Source organism: Solanum stenotomum, chromosome 2 (assembly GCF_019186545.1).
Source record: "Solanum stenotomum isolate F172 chromosome 2, ASM1918654v1, whole genome shotgun sequence".
In the NCBI taxonomy this organism is placed as follows: Eukaryota; Viridiplantae; Streptophyta; class Magnoliopsida; order Solanales; family Solanaceae; genus Solanum; species Solanum stenotomum.
The window spans coordinates 46,401,645-46,417,941 of NC_064283.1; the positions used below are offsets into that span (position 1 = coordinate 46,401,645).

General features: G+C 36.5%; 1 protein-coding gene across 1 annotated transcript; it reads right to left on the reverse strand.

The window, feature by feature from the left end:
* Positions 1–436: 436 nt before the first annotated feature.
* LOC125856407 (AP-1 complex subunit mu-2) lies at positions 437–15,361 on the reverse strand. Its single transcript, XM_049535936.1, has 11 exons — positions 15,035–15,361; positions 14,210–14,350; positions 9,928–9,990; positions 9,652–9,828; positions 9,478–9,581; positions 3,089–3,196; positions 2,623–2,719; positions 2,430–2,527; positions 2,157–2,298; positions 1,931–2,053; positions 437–745 (listed from the first exon to the last, which is right to left on the reverse strand). Exons 1-11 carry the CDS (start codon positions 15,161–15,163, stop codon positions 647–649), a joined length of 1,281 nt encoding a protein of 426 aa, XP_049391893.1. The 5' UTR covers positions 15,164–15,361; the 3' UTR covers positions 437–646.
* Between the last annotated feature and the right edge of the window lie 936 nt (positions 15,362–16,297).

Sequence of the window (16,297 nt, forward strand, 5' to 3'; positions counted from 1 at the left end):
ATTTTAAGGAAATATTACAGAAATTTTATTTTTATTTTTTAATTAATTTTTATTTGGCCCACGGGCCGGCCCTATCCATATTTTCTCAACCCCCACAAATCGACAGGCTTATTCAGGCCGGACTAAAAAGCCCTTTTCTTAAATGGGATCCAAAAATCGTAGTCCAACCCTATCAAATCATGGGTTAGGTCAGACTGACCAACGGGCCTAGCCCATATTGACGGCTCTAATATTTTCATAGATTTTTGCGTGGGTGTACCAAATACGTCTTCCATTTCACAAATTACCTAGTTATTACAGCCATCATCATAATCCATCTCCGGAAAACAGAAAAAACCATACAAACGACCAGCATGCACCAGCAGAAGTGACTCTTGGGTTTAAGCAAATATGCAGCATTGAAGCCGTTTTTTTTAACAGTATATGGAACACGAACTTAATCAGCAGACATCTTTATACAAGAAAATGTAGCATACAAGCAATAAAGTCAAATAAATAACAAAAATTGGCACAACAAAACAATTTGCTTCAAATCTATGAGCTAAACCAGCTCATCTCCTGCAAAGCAGCTCAAAGCATTGGAACTGGTGACTTATCCGAGCCTCGGGCAAACTTAATTGGATTGGATCATCATCTCGGTGTGGTTTTACGTAAGTCTCAACTCATATTCACCGGCCATGGTAATATATCGCACCCAAGGAAGAGCCTGATAACCACTTTTTTCAATTATCTTCAAGTAGCGAACCTAGCATGCATTAGAGGATCCACATTGGTCACAACTTTTGCAAATAAGCAGTTCCAGCTAAAAAACAAAATTACATTTAGGCTGTCGATGCGGTAAGTTCGCCAAACTAAGCCCACAATAAAGGTCATAAAAGGCATGATATCGTATCACGTTTTCCATCACCAACCAGAAGAACAAGATTAGACAGAAATGTTCAATACTAAGTTCAAGAGTTAAGACTCACAAAGACTTGTTTGGTTCTCTTCTTTAGGATGCGGGGACAATCAGGCCTACACATTTAAGTTGGTTCTGTTGACTTCATCACCTCATACGTCACTTTATCAAAACTCATTTAGAACTGTTCCTCAGCTTATCAACTTGTACTACTACCTGCCTCCAAACCATGCTCCCTCTCAAGGATAATAAATAGGGATAATACACTTTTTCCCCTGGACTTGTCCAGTTAATCCCAAAGAACACTTCAACTTTGCGGGCAACCTATGACCCCTTGAACTATTTCAAAGTGGAATTATTTGGCCCTTTTCTGCTGAGTTGGTGAAGGTGTCCTCCTGCGGGATTTTTTTCCCCATTCTTTGTGTCTTTCTTCCCTGTGCTGCTGAACTCACATCCTCCATTTTTTTTTTCTTCAGCTTGTTACTCTTTGGCTTCTCCTATTTACTCTTTTTCAGTTTTTGTTTTTGATAACTGAGAAACCCGTCTGTGACCCGCCCTTTGGACCAATCACAGCCTTCTAAACCCGGTGAATTTATGTGCCCACCCCCTCTACCCTTCTCCACTTAAATACCAGGCTTCACTTTGCATGGTGTGGGGCTTGAACTTGCAACTTAAGCCACAAATCCTCCACCTTTTGCCACTTGAGCTAAGGCCTTGGGGGCAAACTCTTTACTCTTTTTCAGTTTTTTCAGCTTTTTCCCCTTTTTTCCCTCTTATTGTTTTCTTCTTCAGCCGACTCTTCTTGTTCTTATTTTTCCAGTTTATTAATTTAATTGTATTAGCTTTTTCAGTTCTTTATTTTTATTTTTTCCGGCAGGCAGAAATTAGTAGTTAATGCATTGAATCCTCGACTCATAATGGTTTCTCAATACGATGGACTAAATGTGGACATGTGTAACTAGAGTGCTGTAGGAATTTGACAAAAAGAAAATACTGAATAATCCAACTGAACTACAGCTATTTAGGACTCACCTGTATACCCGAAACTGTAAAATATGGTATCTCAAATTTCACACGTATAGGAGCTTTTCTTTCAGGAACTGCTTCTTCTGCTGTAATGCTGGGAAGTTTAAACTCTGCTCTCAACATATATTCCTGAAAATGAAATAAGAATTAGCATAAAAGAGATCTCAGTGAGAGAACAAACGGCAAAAAATAACTGAGTTAAACCTTCAGCTATGACTAAGCGCACGCTTACCTTACCACCTGGAAAAGATTTTATCTTCCAAATCAATGCATCCTTTTCAGGTGCATAAGTAGATGATCCCATTGATGTACGAACATCTGGATTAGTTGCATCAGTTGGAACGGGCAACTCAATTTCAACGTTAGTTGCAGTGCTGAAATTGTCAAATAAACTCAAAACTTAACCAGCAACACATTGTAATATTATAATGCATGTCATCCAAGCTCCTACAGATTAAATGATGCAGCTACAATTAGGTGTATAGCATAGTACAAATGGACATACCTTCTCTCCTTGAACTGGCTTCGTGCTTTAACCAGAATTTCCACACGGCTCTTAGAATGTCTTTCCACTTGGGCTTCTACCCACACAAGAGGCTTTACCTGAGAGTAAGTAGTACTCACGTTTTAACCTATTGGATCAATGAAGGGACTAAAAAGATTTCAGTCAGATAGAGAGCACCAAAACATTATTGTACCTGTGTACTGAGTCTGTAGGTCATAACTTCGAAAGCCCCATCAGGAGGTATGAATGATATAGTTCGATCGTTCTCAAATCGGGCCAAACGCACACACCTAAGTTAAAGTAGAAGTTATAGAATGAGAGACGGGCGGAATAGGATGTAAGTGAGGGGGAAGGGAGATTGGTTGAGTGGGAGAGAAATGGGTTACAACTTGAACGTGGTCAAGTTATATTATAGAAAAGCCTTCAGATTTTTTCATTTTAAAAAGGGCAGCAAGGATTTTCCAATTAAAAGCTGAGGACCACCCACTCTCCCCCCACTTGCTTACTCTATCGGAAGTTTTAAAAGATTATACTACATTTCCCAAAATATCATGATTTGTCCCCCTACTCCCACACCCACATTGGGCCAATTCTTGCATAAAGAATATATGCAAAAAGATGTTATAACACACAACAAAAGATATAGTTGAATCACATACTGATGAAACTTGATATCATCTAGATCAATAGCCTTCCCCTTAGCATTACGTCCTTGTGCTTCCAGCAATACTCTATCATTCAGACCAAGCTTACACTCCGGCATACCACTGCAAGAGAAAAACATTATGGTTTCAGGCCAGTACCACTCGATTAAACGGCTGGGTAAAGAATAAGATCTCAAAATTGAGACTAAAGAAAAGTGACGTGGTGCCATTTGCAACTGGTTTACATTTAGCAGGAATTGGATTGCATTTAAACTAATGAAAACCTTATGGGAGATTGTAGACACGCAATTTTTGACCGAACTTAAGGTCTTACACCATTTCTAAAGCTTAAATATTTTATAAAAATCTAAATTAAATATGTTGACTTTTACCTTATTTTAGTAAGTTTATTTTAAAAAGATTTGAAATTAACAAAAAAAAAACTATCTATTTTCTTTTAATTTAGATTTAATAAATAAGCTAGTGTTTCTTAATTATATTTTTAGACTAGCTATTTGACTTTTCTTATATTTTATTAATTCAAAATAATTAATTAATATTTTTATTATTATGGTTTATATATATATATATATATATATATATATTTAAGCTAAAAAAAATAATAACCTAAACTACCCACACTACCCCACTTCACCTTTCAACCCCACTTACACCCTATGTTGCTCGGACTCTACAAAATGCCAACGGGTGCGTGTCGGATTCGCCAAAAGTAGTGTATTTTTGAAGAATCCAAGACGGGTGCGGCATCAAAAGTGAAGAGTCCACGCAACTAAGCTTTACACCTATCCCACTACCACTCACACCACTAAACACCCCCACACAAACCATCAAAAAATCACACACTACACACCTATATACTAAAACACATTGAATACATACGCACACAACTATCAGCAATACAGAGGAGAAAAAGAAAAAAAAATCAGCAAAGGAAAAACACACAACACGTACCAGGGAAAAAAAGAAGAAAAAAGAAAAAACCCATTCCCCCCACTTCCAATACTACAACACATATATAGTGTATATATATACACAATACAATCAACACACACCCACCCAAACCAACATACGTACAAAAAACAAACATTTATTTTTCTTTCACACTACACAAACAAAGGTTGAGTTTGACACTTGCTTTCGTGGTTCCTTATTCATATTATTTTCTTTTCGTGAATTGATTCTCACAAAAGGTACCATTTAATTTTTATTGTATAATTTGATTTTCATGATTATATAAGATTTCATTCGAATGTTATGAAGTTGCTTAAATTTGTGTGTGTTGAACTTTGATGCTATAATATTGAAATACTTACCCATTATTTTAATGTTATCTTCCATCTTGTACAATATGCTACTATCAATTAAGTGCTTTTTATATTCAGCTAAATGCCTCAAAGAATTATCCTAATAGTTTGTTTAGTCAAATTTATCTAAAATTAAAAACTATTTATTTTAGAAAAATTAAGAGATGAAGAGTTACATTTTTTTTTATGTCTTTTGTCATAGCTTGTAAGAATACTAAAAATGTAAATGCATCTACATCGAATTTGAATATGAAATAATTTTCAATTTGTTTAAGATTTTAGACTTTTATTATTTAAATTAGTATTCATGAACAAATAGTAAAAATATAATTTAATCACTAATAAAATGCTTAAGTTGTCTAGTAATAGGTAAAAGATTAAAATATATGACCCGTTTCAAAGGTCGGTTTCAATTAAGAATGTGATTACACATCTTTCTTTGGAACACTTAAAAGAAACTCAAGGATGCAGTGACGCACCTTGTCCAAGTTGTTTTAGTAATTTTTTTTTTAATTCAAACCAAGAGGAGTAAATTGAAATTATTAAGTGTGATGAGTTCAAGAGGGGAAGACTGTTATGTCTCCAAATGTCAAGATCGAGAATGCAGTTATGCATCCGGTTTAAGACTAATAATAATTCAACAATTAAAAAATAAGCAAATTTTGGCATATAGATACAAATTATCCAAAAGTGTATCAAGATAAGTATAAGTCAATAAAAGTGACTGTGCTAGAACTACGAGACTCGAGGGATGTCTAATACCTTCCCCTCGGTCAACAAAATTCCTTACCTGATTTTCTGGTTCGCAGACCAAACAAAGAGTCATTTCCTTTTGATTAGGGATTAAACAAAAATGTGACTTGGAACACCATAATTCAATTCCAAGTGACAACTCTGAAAAATATAAAATAATTTCTAAATCAATACCGTCACTTAAATTGGAAAATCTCTCACCGCCTGTACGCAAAAAGGGGTGTGACAGAGATCAAAAGGTATGCAGTCCTTGAGTCAACATTTAAATCCTAGATGTTTTCATAGACATGCACTAGTGATGCTACTATTGAGGCAGCTCATTAGAAATATGAGGAAATGCAGCAAGAAAGAACTCCATTAACTCAACTGTGTAAATCTCAAGTGGAAGGCTCGGAGAACAAGGTTGCAACATACATGTAAATACGACCTTAGTGATGACAGAATCATAATCAGTATAGAACATTTTCACGCTACTAGAAATAGTTCAAAGCATATAAAAAAATATTCAAGATCAGACAGGACACTATATTTAGAAACATCCCAGAGGTTTTAGGCTTTATCTTGGTTTCTGAACAAACTGTTTTAATCTTCAGAAAAGGGGCACCAAATCTCAACTCTTACTGAAGTTAACACTTCTGACGTATAATGTCATAAATGAGAACCACTACAAATGTCCCTATAGGTAACAGAGTTCTTACAATCATCAATCTTATATACAACAGGGTCAAGCCCTTTGTGTTAAGAATTTTTTATTTTATTTTTTGTGACAAGGGAAACCCGCAGCCGCTACCCTTTGTGTTAAGAAAATTATACTCCATCTAACACATTAATGGCCAAAAGTCGGTTGGCAAAGCCATATATGTTGGCTATACATGTACAGTTGCTCTGCACCTTATAACATTAACTGTACCTACCTGTTTTCACTGTCCCCAGCTGATGTTCTAAGCTCAAAATCAGCTCCAAAGTTCTCACTTTTTCCACCTATACTAATGATAGGAATTTTCTTTGATTGAAGTTTACTTTAACAATTATATAAGCTAAATACAATTAAGAGAGAACAGTTGTTTAATTCTATGAAGCAGCTAACCTTGCCAAAAATTATTTCTGATTATACACCTCACTTTTACAATGAGGGAAATGGGAAGGAACAATATGTACTTCAAATTTGAAAATTGGTGGCACGAGAAAGAAGGCTTTCAAGAAATGATTGGTGGATAGTTGCCTTCATTTGTAATTCAGGGGAGTCCTAATTTCATTATGTCCAAAAAAAACTGAAAATTGCTCACAGAAAGGTTGAAAAGAATTGTGCCAAAGCTAATTTCCAACTCTCAGATGGCCTTTTTGAAAGGGAGACAGATTATGGATGCGGCACTTATTGCAATGAATGCATTGATTCCACACAAAGGGAGAAAAATAAAGTTATCATGTGCTAGCTCGACATTGAGAAGGTATACAATCCTGTTAATTGGGGTTTCCTTTTAGACATACTTAAAGACATGGGGTTTGATAGGAAGCGGCACAATGGATTTGGTACTACATCAGCACAATCAGATTCTCAGTTCTCATTAATGGCTCTCCACAGAGTTTATTTGCTAGCAAGAACAAAAATGGGAATTTGGTACTGCATCAGCACAGTCAGATCCTAAGTTCTCATTAATGGATCTCCACAGAATGGCTTTACTACTCAAAAGGGTACTGGGCAAGGTGATCCAATTTTTTCCATTTTTGTTCTTGCTGATGATGCTTCACATAAGCAAATTGCTTAACTTTCCTGTAAACCAGAGTTGGATCAGAGGTCTCAAAGTAAGCAGTGGGTCACACAACTACCTGTCTCTCTCACATCTTTTATATGCTGATAATACCATAATCTTTTGAGGTGAGGCAACTTAATTACATGAGATTGATCCTGAAAGTCTTTAAAGTTGTATCAGGTTGCACATCAATTGGTCGAAAAGTAGACTTCTCCCAATTACTCAAGTTTAGAATTTACAGGTTCTAGCAACAGTTTTGGGCTGCAATACTGATAGCCTTCCTACTATTTATTTGGGCTTACCTTTAGGGGTAAAACTGAAATCATATTCTATTTGGCAATGTGTGACTGAGAGGTGTGAATTAAAGGCTCTCTCTGATTGGAAGAATCAATACCTTTCTTTTGGAGGTCACTTGATTCTAATTAAAAGTGATTTGGATTTCATGCCCACTTACGCTATGGCTATGTTTTGGTTTTCAATGCCTCTGAAGGTGGAGAAAAGGTTAGACAGATTGAGAAGAGATTTCTTTCAGCAAGTTAATAAGGCAAGCAAGACCTTAAACTTGGTCAGGTGGGACATTGTGATTCTGAAGAAAGAGAGGAGGACTAGGTATCAAGAATTTAAGGGTGCAGAATATAAGTCTCTTAATGAAATGTCTATGGAGATTCAACTTTGAAGGTACTTCTTTCTGGAGGAAAAGTACAACAGAGAAATATGACCTCCTGAATTTCAAGATGAATTGTATAGCTCTTTATTATTTTTGGTGTAAACAGAAAGTCTTAGTACAGGCAGAAGAACTTTTTGATGTTTTAGACTATTTGTGACAAAAAGCACAGATGGAGTCAGTCTAGTTTGTAATACTTTTGGAAGAGGGGCTACTTTGATGTAGTATACCTGTGGATAAATAGAAGAAAAAGTTACCATTCTCAAAAAAAAAAATATGACCTCCTGAATGAATGGTCCTCTAATATGGGATGTCCACCACAAGGAGTAGGTATCTGGAGAAATATCAGGGATCTATGGCCTGCTTTCTCAGCTAACATTGGTATCAAAGTGGGCAATGGCAGTAAAGTATCTTTCTGGAAGGACACCAAGATTCGGCATTCCCCTCTTAAAGATCAATTTCCTATCTGTTTTAGTATAGCACGAGATACAAACCTCACTGAAGCACAAAGAAAAGAAGGAGAGAACTGGAACATACTTCTAAGAGGGAATCCAAATGAAAGGGAAAAGGAGAGTTCTGTAGAAGTTGTTGGTCTTCTAACTTCATTTAAAAAGCTTAACAACAGTGAGGATAGCTTGAAATGGAAGGGGGAACGACATGGTCGTTTCACAGTGAAGTCCCGTTACTCTTTGCTTATCAGGAACCAATACACACATGGCCCATGGAAGCAGGTGTGGAACTCCAAAGCACCAGTGCAAGTAATGTGCTTTGTGTGGTTAGTGAAAAGAGAAGCTGCTTCATTCCAAGATAATCTACAAAGGAGGGGCATCCAACTAGTAAATAGATGTTATTTGTGTGGAAAGGAAGAAGAATCTAGTAACCATCATTTCCTTCACTGTTCTTTCACTTTACAGATATGGTAGATGTTCTATATTATTTAGGCCTTGAATTGGTCATGCCAGTGTCGAACTCTGAGTTGATGTTCCATTGGCATAAAAAGTACCTATTTAAGAGATTGAAGAAGGCACGGAAAACTATACCTGCCCATATTTGGTGGTGCATTAGGAGAAAGGAACAATAAATGTTTTGAAGTCTGCAACAACTCCATTCTGAAGACCAAAATGGACTGATACTTTTGATTTCTTTTTGTTGTAAATTGGAGTAGATAGATGATGTTGAACCCCTGCTACAGATGATAGAAACTTTTTTTTGAGAGAGAAGGTAACATTAGGTGATAGAAACTTTTGTATACTTCAGTTCTTCCCTGGGGTTTTCATTATTATTTTAACGCAAATTTTTCTCCCCTACCCTTTCTTGCTCAGAATTCGGATGTAATCTCAACACTATCTTAGTGCTATTTGTCTTATAGGAAATCAACAACACTTACCATTTCAAGAAAAAACAGTACAAAAGTTCTTTTAAAACCAGTACTTCCACCTTAATAGCATTGATAGTCCAGACTACAGCCTCACCAATTTTTCAATTTTAAGGAACTTGTTTTCCAAGAGAAAATGTTTTCTAAAAAAGTTGGCCAACCAAACATGAGAAAATTCCAAAACATTCTCCATGCCGAATACACCCTAGAACACTGCAGGTTATGATGGCGAGAAGAAGCCAGTACGAAACTTGATTTTTTTTGGGGTGATTCTTAGGGAGAAAAGTAAGCAATTGATGATAGAACTTTTTGGGGCTCGCTTGGATAAAGATTGAATGCAAATCTGATTTTTTTATTACCATGACAAGGATAAAGTCAAAAATCCTTTACCACCTATAGACATGAAATAGATATTTATCACCCACTCATGCTAGGGAATCATACACTGACATTTCACTTTTACGGATACAAGTACGAATATGCAAAGAGTGACACATACATACATAAATACAGCTATATCTAGGAGAAGTGCAAACCTCAAGTATGTCCGCATCTTCAATGCACCGACAACATCTGACCTCACTATTTGTCCATTGCTATTAACAAGTATATTAACACTCTCCACAACATCCAAAAATACCTGAAAGAAAAACAAAATTAAATATAGGCCACTAAAAGAAGCTGTCTATTAAATAAAACATAAAACTTACTTCATTCTTCTTGTATTGGATCCCTTCACTGCGCCAGGACACAGCATTTGTAACTGCCATTGGAGGCCTTTGTGTAACCTCCATTCTATATGCATCAGTTTTTATAAACTCACTGAGAATTTTTGCTTCAGTATATTGAGGATAACCAAAGTCCATCATTTCATCAAGTAATTCATACTGCACAAGACAACATAATTCCAGTCACAGCCAGTACTTAATGATTCTTTTCCGGCCACATACTTTTTTTTTCAAAAAGAAAGAAAATGTCCCTTGTACCACTACAACAAAATTATCTCGTAGGGATTCCTCTTCTAGCTCTTCAAAGTAATGCTTAAAGACCTGCCAGCAAACCAAATAAAAACAAATGAATAATTCTCCCCAACTACTCAACAAATAAATTCATCTCAAACCAGCATACTAGAGCACATGTTTTTAAATGCAATTGAATTAAGTAGATATCTTCTGTATACTGTATAGCGATAGTTGATTTGTTAAAGATAGTTAAAAGGGTCATGTGACTGGCATGGGTGTTGGTCAGGGAGGTGGTTAGAACTCAGAAGAACACTTACATAGGCTCTATAAATGTATTAGTGCGAGGTAATTCATTATGGCTCGGATAATAAAAATCTCTTCTCTTCTCTTCTTTGTAAAGCTTCATTTACCAGAAGTTCAAATCTGATGATTCAATTTACTTCATGCATAGAAATTGACTGAGTTGTTTAATTTCATTTTTAAGACGACAAAGATGCCTGAAGCATGCAGATGGAGTATGATGGTTCTATTGTACAAGAACAATGGTAGCTTTCAAAATTGCAACTATAGGGTATCAAGTTGCTAAGCCACACTATGAAGGTTTCGGAAAGGGTGATGGAGATGAGGGTTGCGACTATTTCCGAGAACCAGTTCAGATTTATGCTAGGACACTCAGACTACAAAAGTCATTCATCTCGTAAGGAGAGTGTGGAGCTGTATAGGGAGAGGAAGGACTTACACATGGAGGTTCCCAAGGAGGTTCTATGGAGGTGCTTGGAGGTTAGATGTGTACCTATGTCGTACACTAGGACCTAGGTCAATTAAGAACATGTACGATGGAGCTAAGACTCAAGTAAGGACAGTGAGAAGAGACTTGGATCACTTTCTTGTTTTGATGGGGTTGCACTAGGGATCAACCCTTAGACCCTTTTTACCCGCCTTGGTGATGGATATATTGAGTCAAGGTGAGGTGTCATGGTGTATGTTATTTGTGGATGATGTAGTTTTGAAAGAAGAGACTCACAATAAAGTTAATGCTAAGTTGGAGGTGTGGAGACAATATCTAAAGGGTTTAGGTTCGGCAGAACCAAGACTGAACACTTGGGATGCAAGTTCACTGATGTGACACATGTAGCTGACATGGAAGTGAGGCTTGATACATAGGTCATCCATAAGAGACAAAGTTTCAAGTATCTTGGGTTTATTATTTCAGTTACAGGTGTGGAGGTAGATAGGAGCAAAGTACAAGCAATTTTAAATTGGCCTCAACCACAATCAATTGCACCTCTTCGTGGGTTCTTGGGATTGACAGGTTACTACCGCAAATTTATTCGTGACTATGGGCAACTGGCAGCACCTCTGACTAGTCTACTCAAGAAAAACTCCTTCCAGTGGAGCGATTTGACCCTAGATGCATTCCAGAAGCTTCAGCAAGCCTTATCCTCTGCTCCTGTACTCAGGTTGCCCGATTTTACTATGAATTGATTATAGAATGTGATGCTTCTATAGGTGGTATAGGGGCTGTTTTGCAACAGGAAGGTCAGCCCGTAGCCTTTTTTAGCCAACAGTTAGCAGCTCGTCACCAAAAATTAGCTGCATATGAGAGGGAGTTGATTGGCCTTGCAAAGGCAGTACAACATTGGCGGCCATACTTGTGGGGGCGCCCTTTTCTTATCCGAACAGATCATTACAGCCTAAAATACTTGCTAGAACAACGGCTAACTACACCACCTCAACAACATTGGTTGAGTAAACTCATGGGTTACGACTTTACAATGGAGTATCGGGCTGGTTGTCTCAATAAAACTGCGGATGCTTTATCTAGAATGACACATGAGGACCCTTCTTTGAATGCTATTAGCTCCCCTCGTAGCACATTACTGGACACCATCCGGGAGGAGCTTACAGGATCATCAGAATTGTTAGGGTTGTATGATAAAGTCAAGGTAGGAGATTTGGATTCGGACTGGCAAGTTCAGGATGAGTTGCTTTTGTTTAAAGGCCGCATCTACCTTTTACAAAATTCTCCTTTGCTACCTACTGTACTTTCTGCTTATCATGATAGTGCCCATGAAGGAACACAAAAAACGTTACACCAAATTCGTGGAGATTTCTACTGGAAAGTTATGAAAACGAACATTCTTGCATATGTCGTTACTTGCCCGGTGTGTCAACACAATAAATCTGAACATTTAAGTCCCGCAGGATTGTTTCAACCTCTCCAGCTTCCCAACTCAGATCTGGTCAGACATCTCCATGGATTTTATTGATGGCTTGCCCAAGTCTTGGGGGAAGTCAGGCTTGTTTGTAATAGTGGATTGGTTCTCAAAATATGCTCATTTCATACCATTGGCTCACCCATACACAACTGCTCGTGTGGCTCATGTATCTTTTGAGTAGATTGTTCGCTTGCATGCATGGGATACCTGAAACTATTACTTGTGATAGAGATGTGGTTTTTACTAGCACTTTTTGGAAGGAACTTTTTCGCTTGAAGGTATTAAACTACAATTCTCATCTACTTACCACCCACAAACAGATGGGCAAACAGAGGTCGTTAACCGTAATGTTGAAATGTATCTTCGCTGCTTTGTTGGTACTTGTCCTCGAAAGTGGGTTGCTTGGGTCCCATGGGCAGAATTTTGTTATAACACATCTTTTCATTCGGCATTGCAAACCACACCCTTCAAGGTTGTTTATGGTCGTGACCCACCTCGTTTGCTTTCATATGTGCCTGGGACCACTCGAGTAGAAGCTGTTGAACATGCATTGCTAGAATGTGATCACATCTTGGGTGATATCCGAATTTGGTTACAAGCAGCACAACAACGAATGAAGGCATATTATGATAAGGGCCATCGTGACGTCGAATTTGCTCCAGGGTCACTTGTATGGCTTTGTTTACATCCTTGCAAGCAGCGCTCCATGCGGCTAAGTATTCACAATAAATTGTCCCCCAAATTTTATGGTCCATTTTCAATCTTACGGTGAATTGGACAGGTTGCATATGAGTTGGATTTCCCAAATGACAGTCGACTTCATAACGTTTTTCATGTTTCCCTTTTGAAGGCATTCAAAGGTGACCAACTCCCACCTATTACAGAGCTACCAGCACTAAAGGACGGCCGAGTAGTTCCTTTGCCTGCTGCTGTCATGAAAGCTCATTTAAACCGAGGTACAGAGGAGATTCTTATACAATGGTCGGGTATGACAGAGGATGAAGCGACCTGGGAGGATGTAGATTGTTTTAAGCAAGCTTATCCATCGTTCGAGCTTGAGGACAACTCTTTCAGCATGAGGGGGGTAATGTTGTGGACGCATTTGTGGGCAAGAAATATGTGCGACAGAGAACCAAATAACTTGATTTAATTATAACGCTAGTAGTTTATTATTATTCTAGAATAGGAAGAATTTAATTATATTGTTAGTAGTTTTCTTATTAGTTTAGAATATGATTTATGTTTCCTAGTTCCATAAGACTTCCTATTACTGTAAGAAGACTCCTATTTAAAGGAGATTTGAGGAATAAGAAGTACGCAGATTTTAATCAGAAACAAGAGATAGCAGTTCTCTCTTCCATTGAACTCTAAGGTTTCAGCTTCCCTTTGATGAGCTGAATTCATATACAAAAATAGGTTGATCTAGGAATTCGAACAAAAGCAAGGGAAAATCAAAGGCAGTTGAATTTGATTTCCCTGTTCATCGTCCTGTGACTCGATCCTTCTCTAAGAATCCTAACATCTTTCTTTTTTCCTTAAACACCATGCCAAGTCAAACAGTGCCACATAAAATGATACAGAGGGAGTAGTAGTGCGTCCATACTAGTAGGTAGGAGTGCATTGTCTTGTTGCCCTTACTAATAGTTGTAATACTACTCTTGTAGTTTTTTGTTCTTCGATTGATGTTACTATCTGTAGTTCCGTGTTGTTTGATCATAGTATTAAATTGTTGTAGTACTATTCTGCTACTATCCATTGTTTTTGTTACTATCTATTGTCTCTTCATACTACAATACCTCTCTTTTGGATGACCTGGGTAGTTTCAAGTACCAAGGTGCCATCACAACGCCAAGGTGACAGTTGGTTAGTTGGGGGAGGGGGGGGGGGGGAGAAGAGCAGTTTAATAGGCTTTGTCAATGTATTAGTGCAAGGTAGTTCATTTTGGCACAGATGATTAAAAAAATTTCTTCTCTCTTCTTCACAATAAAGCTTTATGGACTAGAAGTTTAGACCTGGTGATTGAATTACTTGCATGCATAGAAATTGTACTAAATCAGGTGAAGTAAGCAAATGTCAATGTCACTTACATCAACAACACGGTGTAGAAACAGAAGAATACTAGCAGCATTACAATTCTGCCTTGATGCGGTCATGAGGTATACATTATTGTGCTGTATAAACATATATGTCACGCCATTATCATATGCAACAGGATCTTGAGGGTCACCCTGCAAGTGATCAAAGTTTAGCACTTAAATTAGTCAGAAAAAGTAAACTCTATCTTCTCCAACTAAGTGTTCATAGTCAGCTGTCTACGAAAGAAACAAAACGAAGATCAATATAAACCTGCAGAATGCGAAGAAACTATTGAAATCTGTATCAACTCAACTATAACTTCCTAACTTGATTCTCTTTTCACAACATTTTCATCATTTAGAAAAGAGGCATCCTAACCAATGGAAATTCATTCATGCATAATAACTCAGATTGAAGCCTCAACGAACATATTTACCAAACTACAAGATTTCAAACGTGCTAAACCACTTATAAAACGGTCTTTCATTCCTGTTTACTCTATTTAGCATTAAAATGCAGCATTCCCACTAAAGACATTAACTTAGATAAAGTCTATTTAGCTTTAAAATGCAGCATCTCCAGTAAAAGTATTAATTTGCATAACTCTAGTCTCGGAGGCAAACTTGCATTTCCAAGTTAAATAAAATTGGCAATATAAATTAAGAGAAGTGAAGATACTGCTTCAAGCGAGCAGTGGCATTTGCTTCTAAATCGAGTTACAATTCCGAACAAACTGAGTCTTGTACATTCTAGATCTGTCTTCTGATCGTAGTCGAAATGTGCAGACATTTTGACAAATAAATCTGGAGATAAGACAAAAAAGAGCAAGAGAAAACCTCTTTCTCAAGGAGCTTGGTGAAGAATCGTTCGGCCTGGACGGAGGAGACATCACCACGGAAATCACGCCAAACCAGTACTCTGCCTTTGATGTCAAGGAGGAACAGCGCCGATGCCGCCCCTGCCATGTGATGAAGCAGATCGCGAATCAGAATCGGCGAATATAGCGATCTCCGATGAGATCTAGAGGTGATTGAGAATTGATTTTGTAATTTGTTATGATTGAAGGCACTATAGTTTCAGATGGATTTTCCAATCAGCTAACTCAATTTTTCACATTATTCATTGCATTTGTTTGCTTTGTTATCCAAATGTAGCTCCGATTAAGTTATTAGTATGTTTTTCACGTCTCAGTCTATGGACCTCCTTGGGGGACATAAGGCCCAATTGTGTCATCTGTCAGGCTATTCGAATTTTCAAATATCAAATTAAATTATTTTTATTAAATATTTTAATATTTAAATCAAACTAAATTAATAAAATTTGGGGTTTCAACTTCATATTTTTCATATTTTTGGGGGTTTCCGTAAAGTATTCCTACAAAAATAACTTTTGTTTCAAATATTTATTTAGTCCTATCAAAACAAACTATCTAAGATGTCTCTTAAGAAAATAACACAAAATATAATATGAGTAATGACACTAAAATATTCAATAAAAAATATTTATGAAATTGCATTAAATAAATATTGTAAATTAATAAGCCATAATAAAAATGTTCATAATTTAAAAGTATTAAATCATGTTAACATAGGTTTAACAAGTATTAATTACATGATTAAAAAAAATTTAAAAGAGATTATTTATTTTAAATGTCTAAACCAATGTAAAGATAAAGAAAAAATATTAAACATTATTGTCATTCTTTGTATTGAATTAAGAAAAAAAACTGTCAACATTAGAATTATTATTATTATTATTTAGCATGTTTGATTTTGAATTTGAATTAAGGTTTATTAGGGTTAGTAATATCTACAGATATATACTAATATCTATGGACTATAACATTTATTAGACCATTCAAAATTTTAAGTCTCAAAAACTTGAAATAATATGTTAAAAGATAAAAATTATCAAAACACTATAAGAAATATTTAGAAATTGTACCAAAGAAAATATTTCTATGTATAAAATAAATTTTAAAAATTATATATATAATGTCGGGTTGATTTAGTCTCGAATTGACTTTTTTTAGTTAAAACCAAATCAACCCAAGTATAGTCAAGTTTTTTTTCTAATACTAAACCAAGTCCAACCAAACC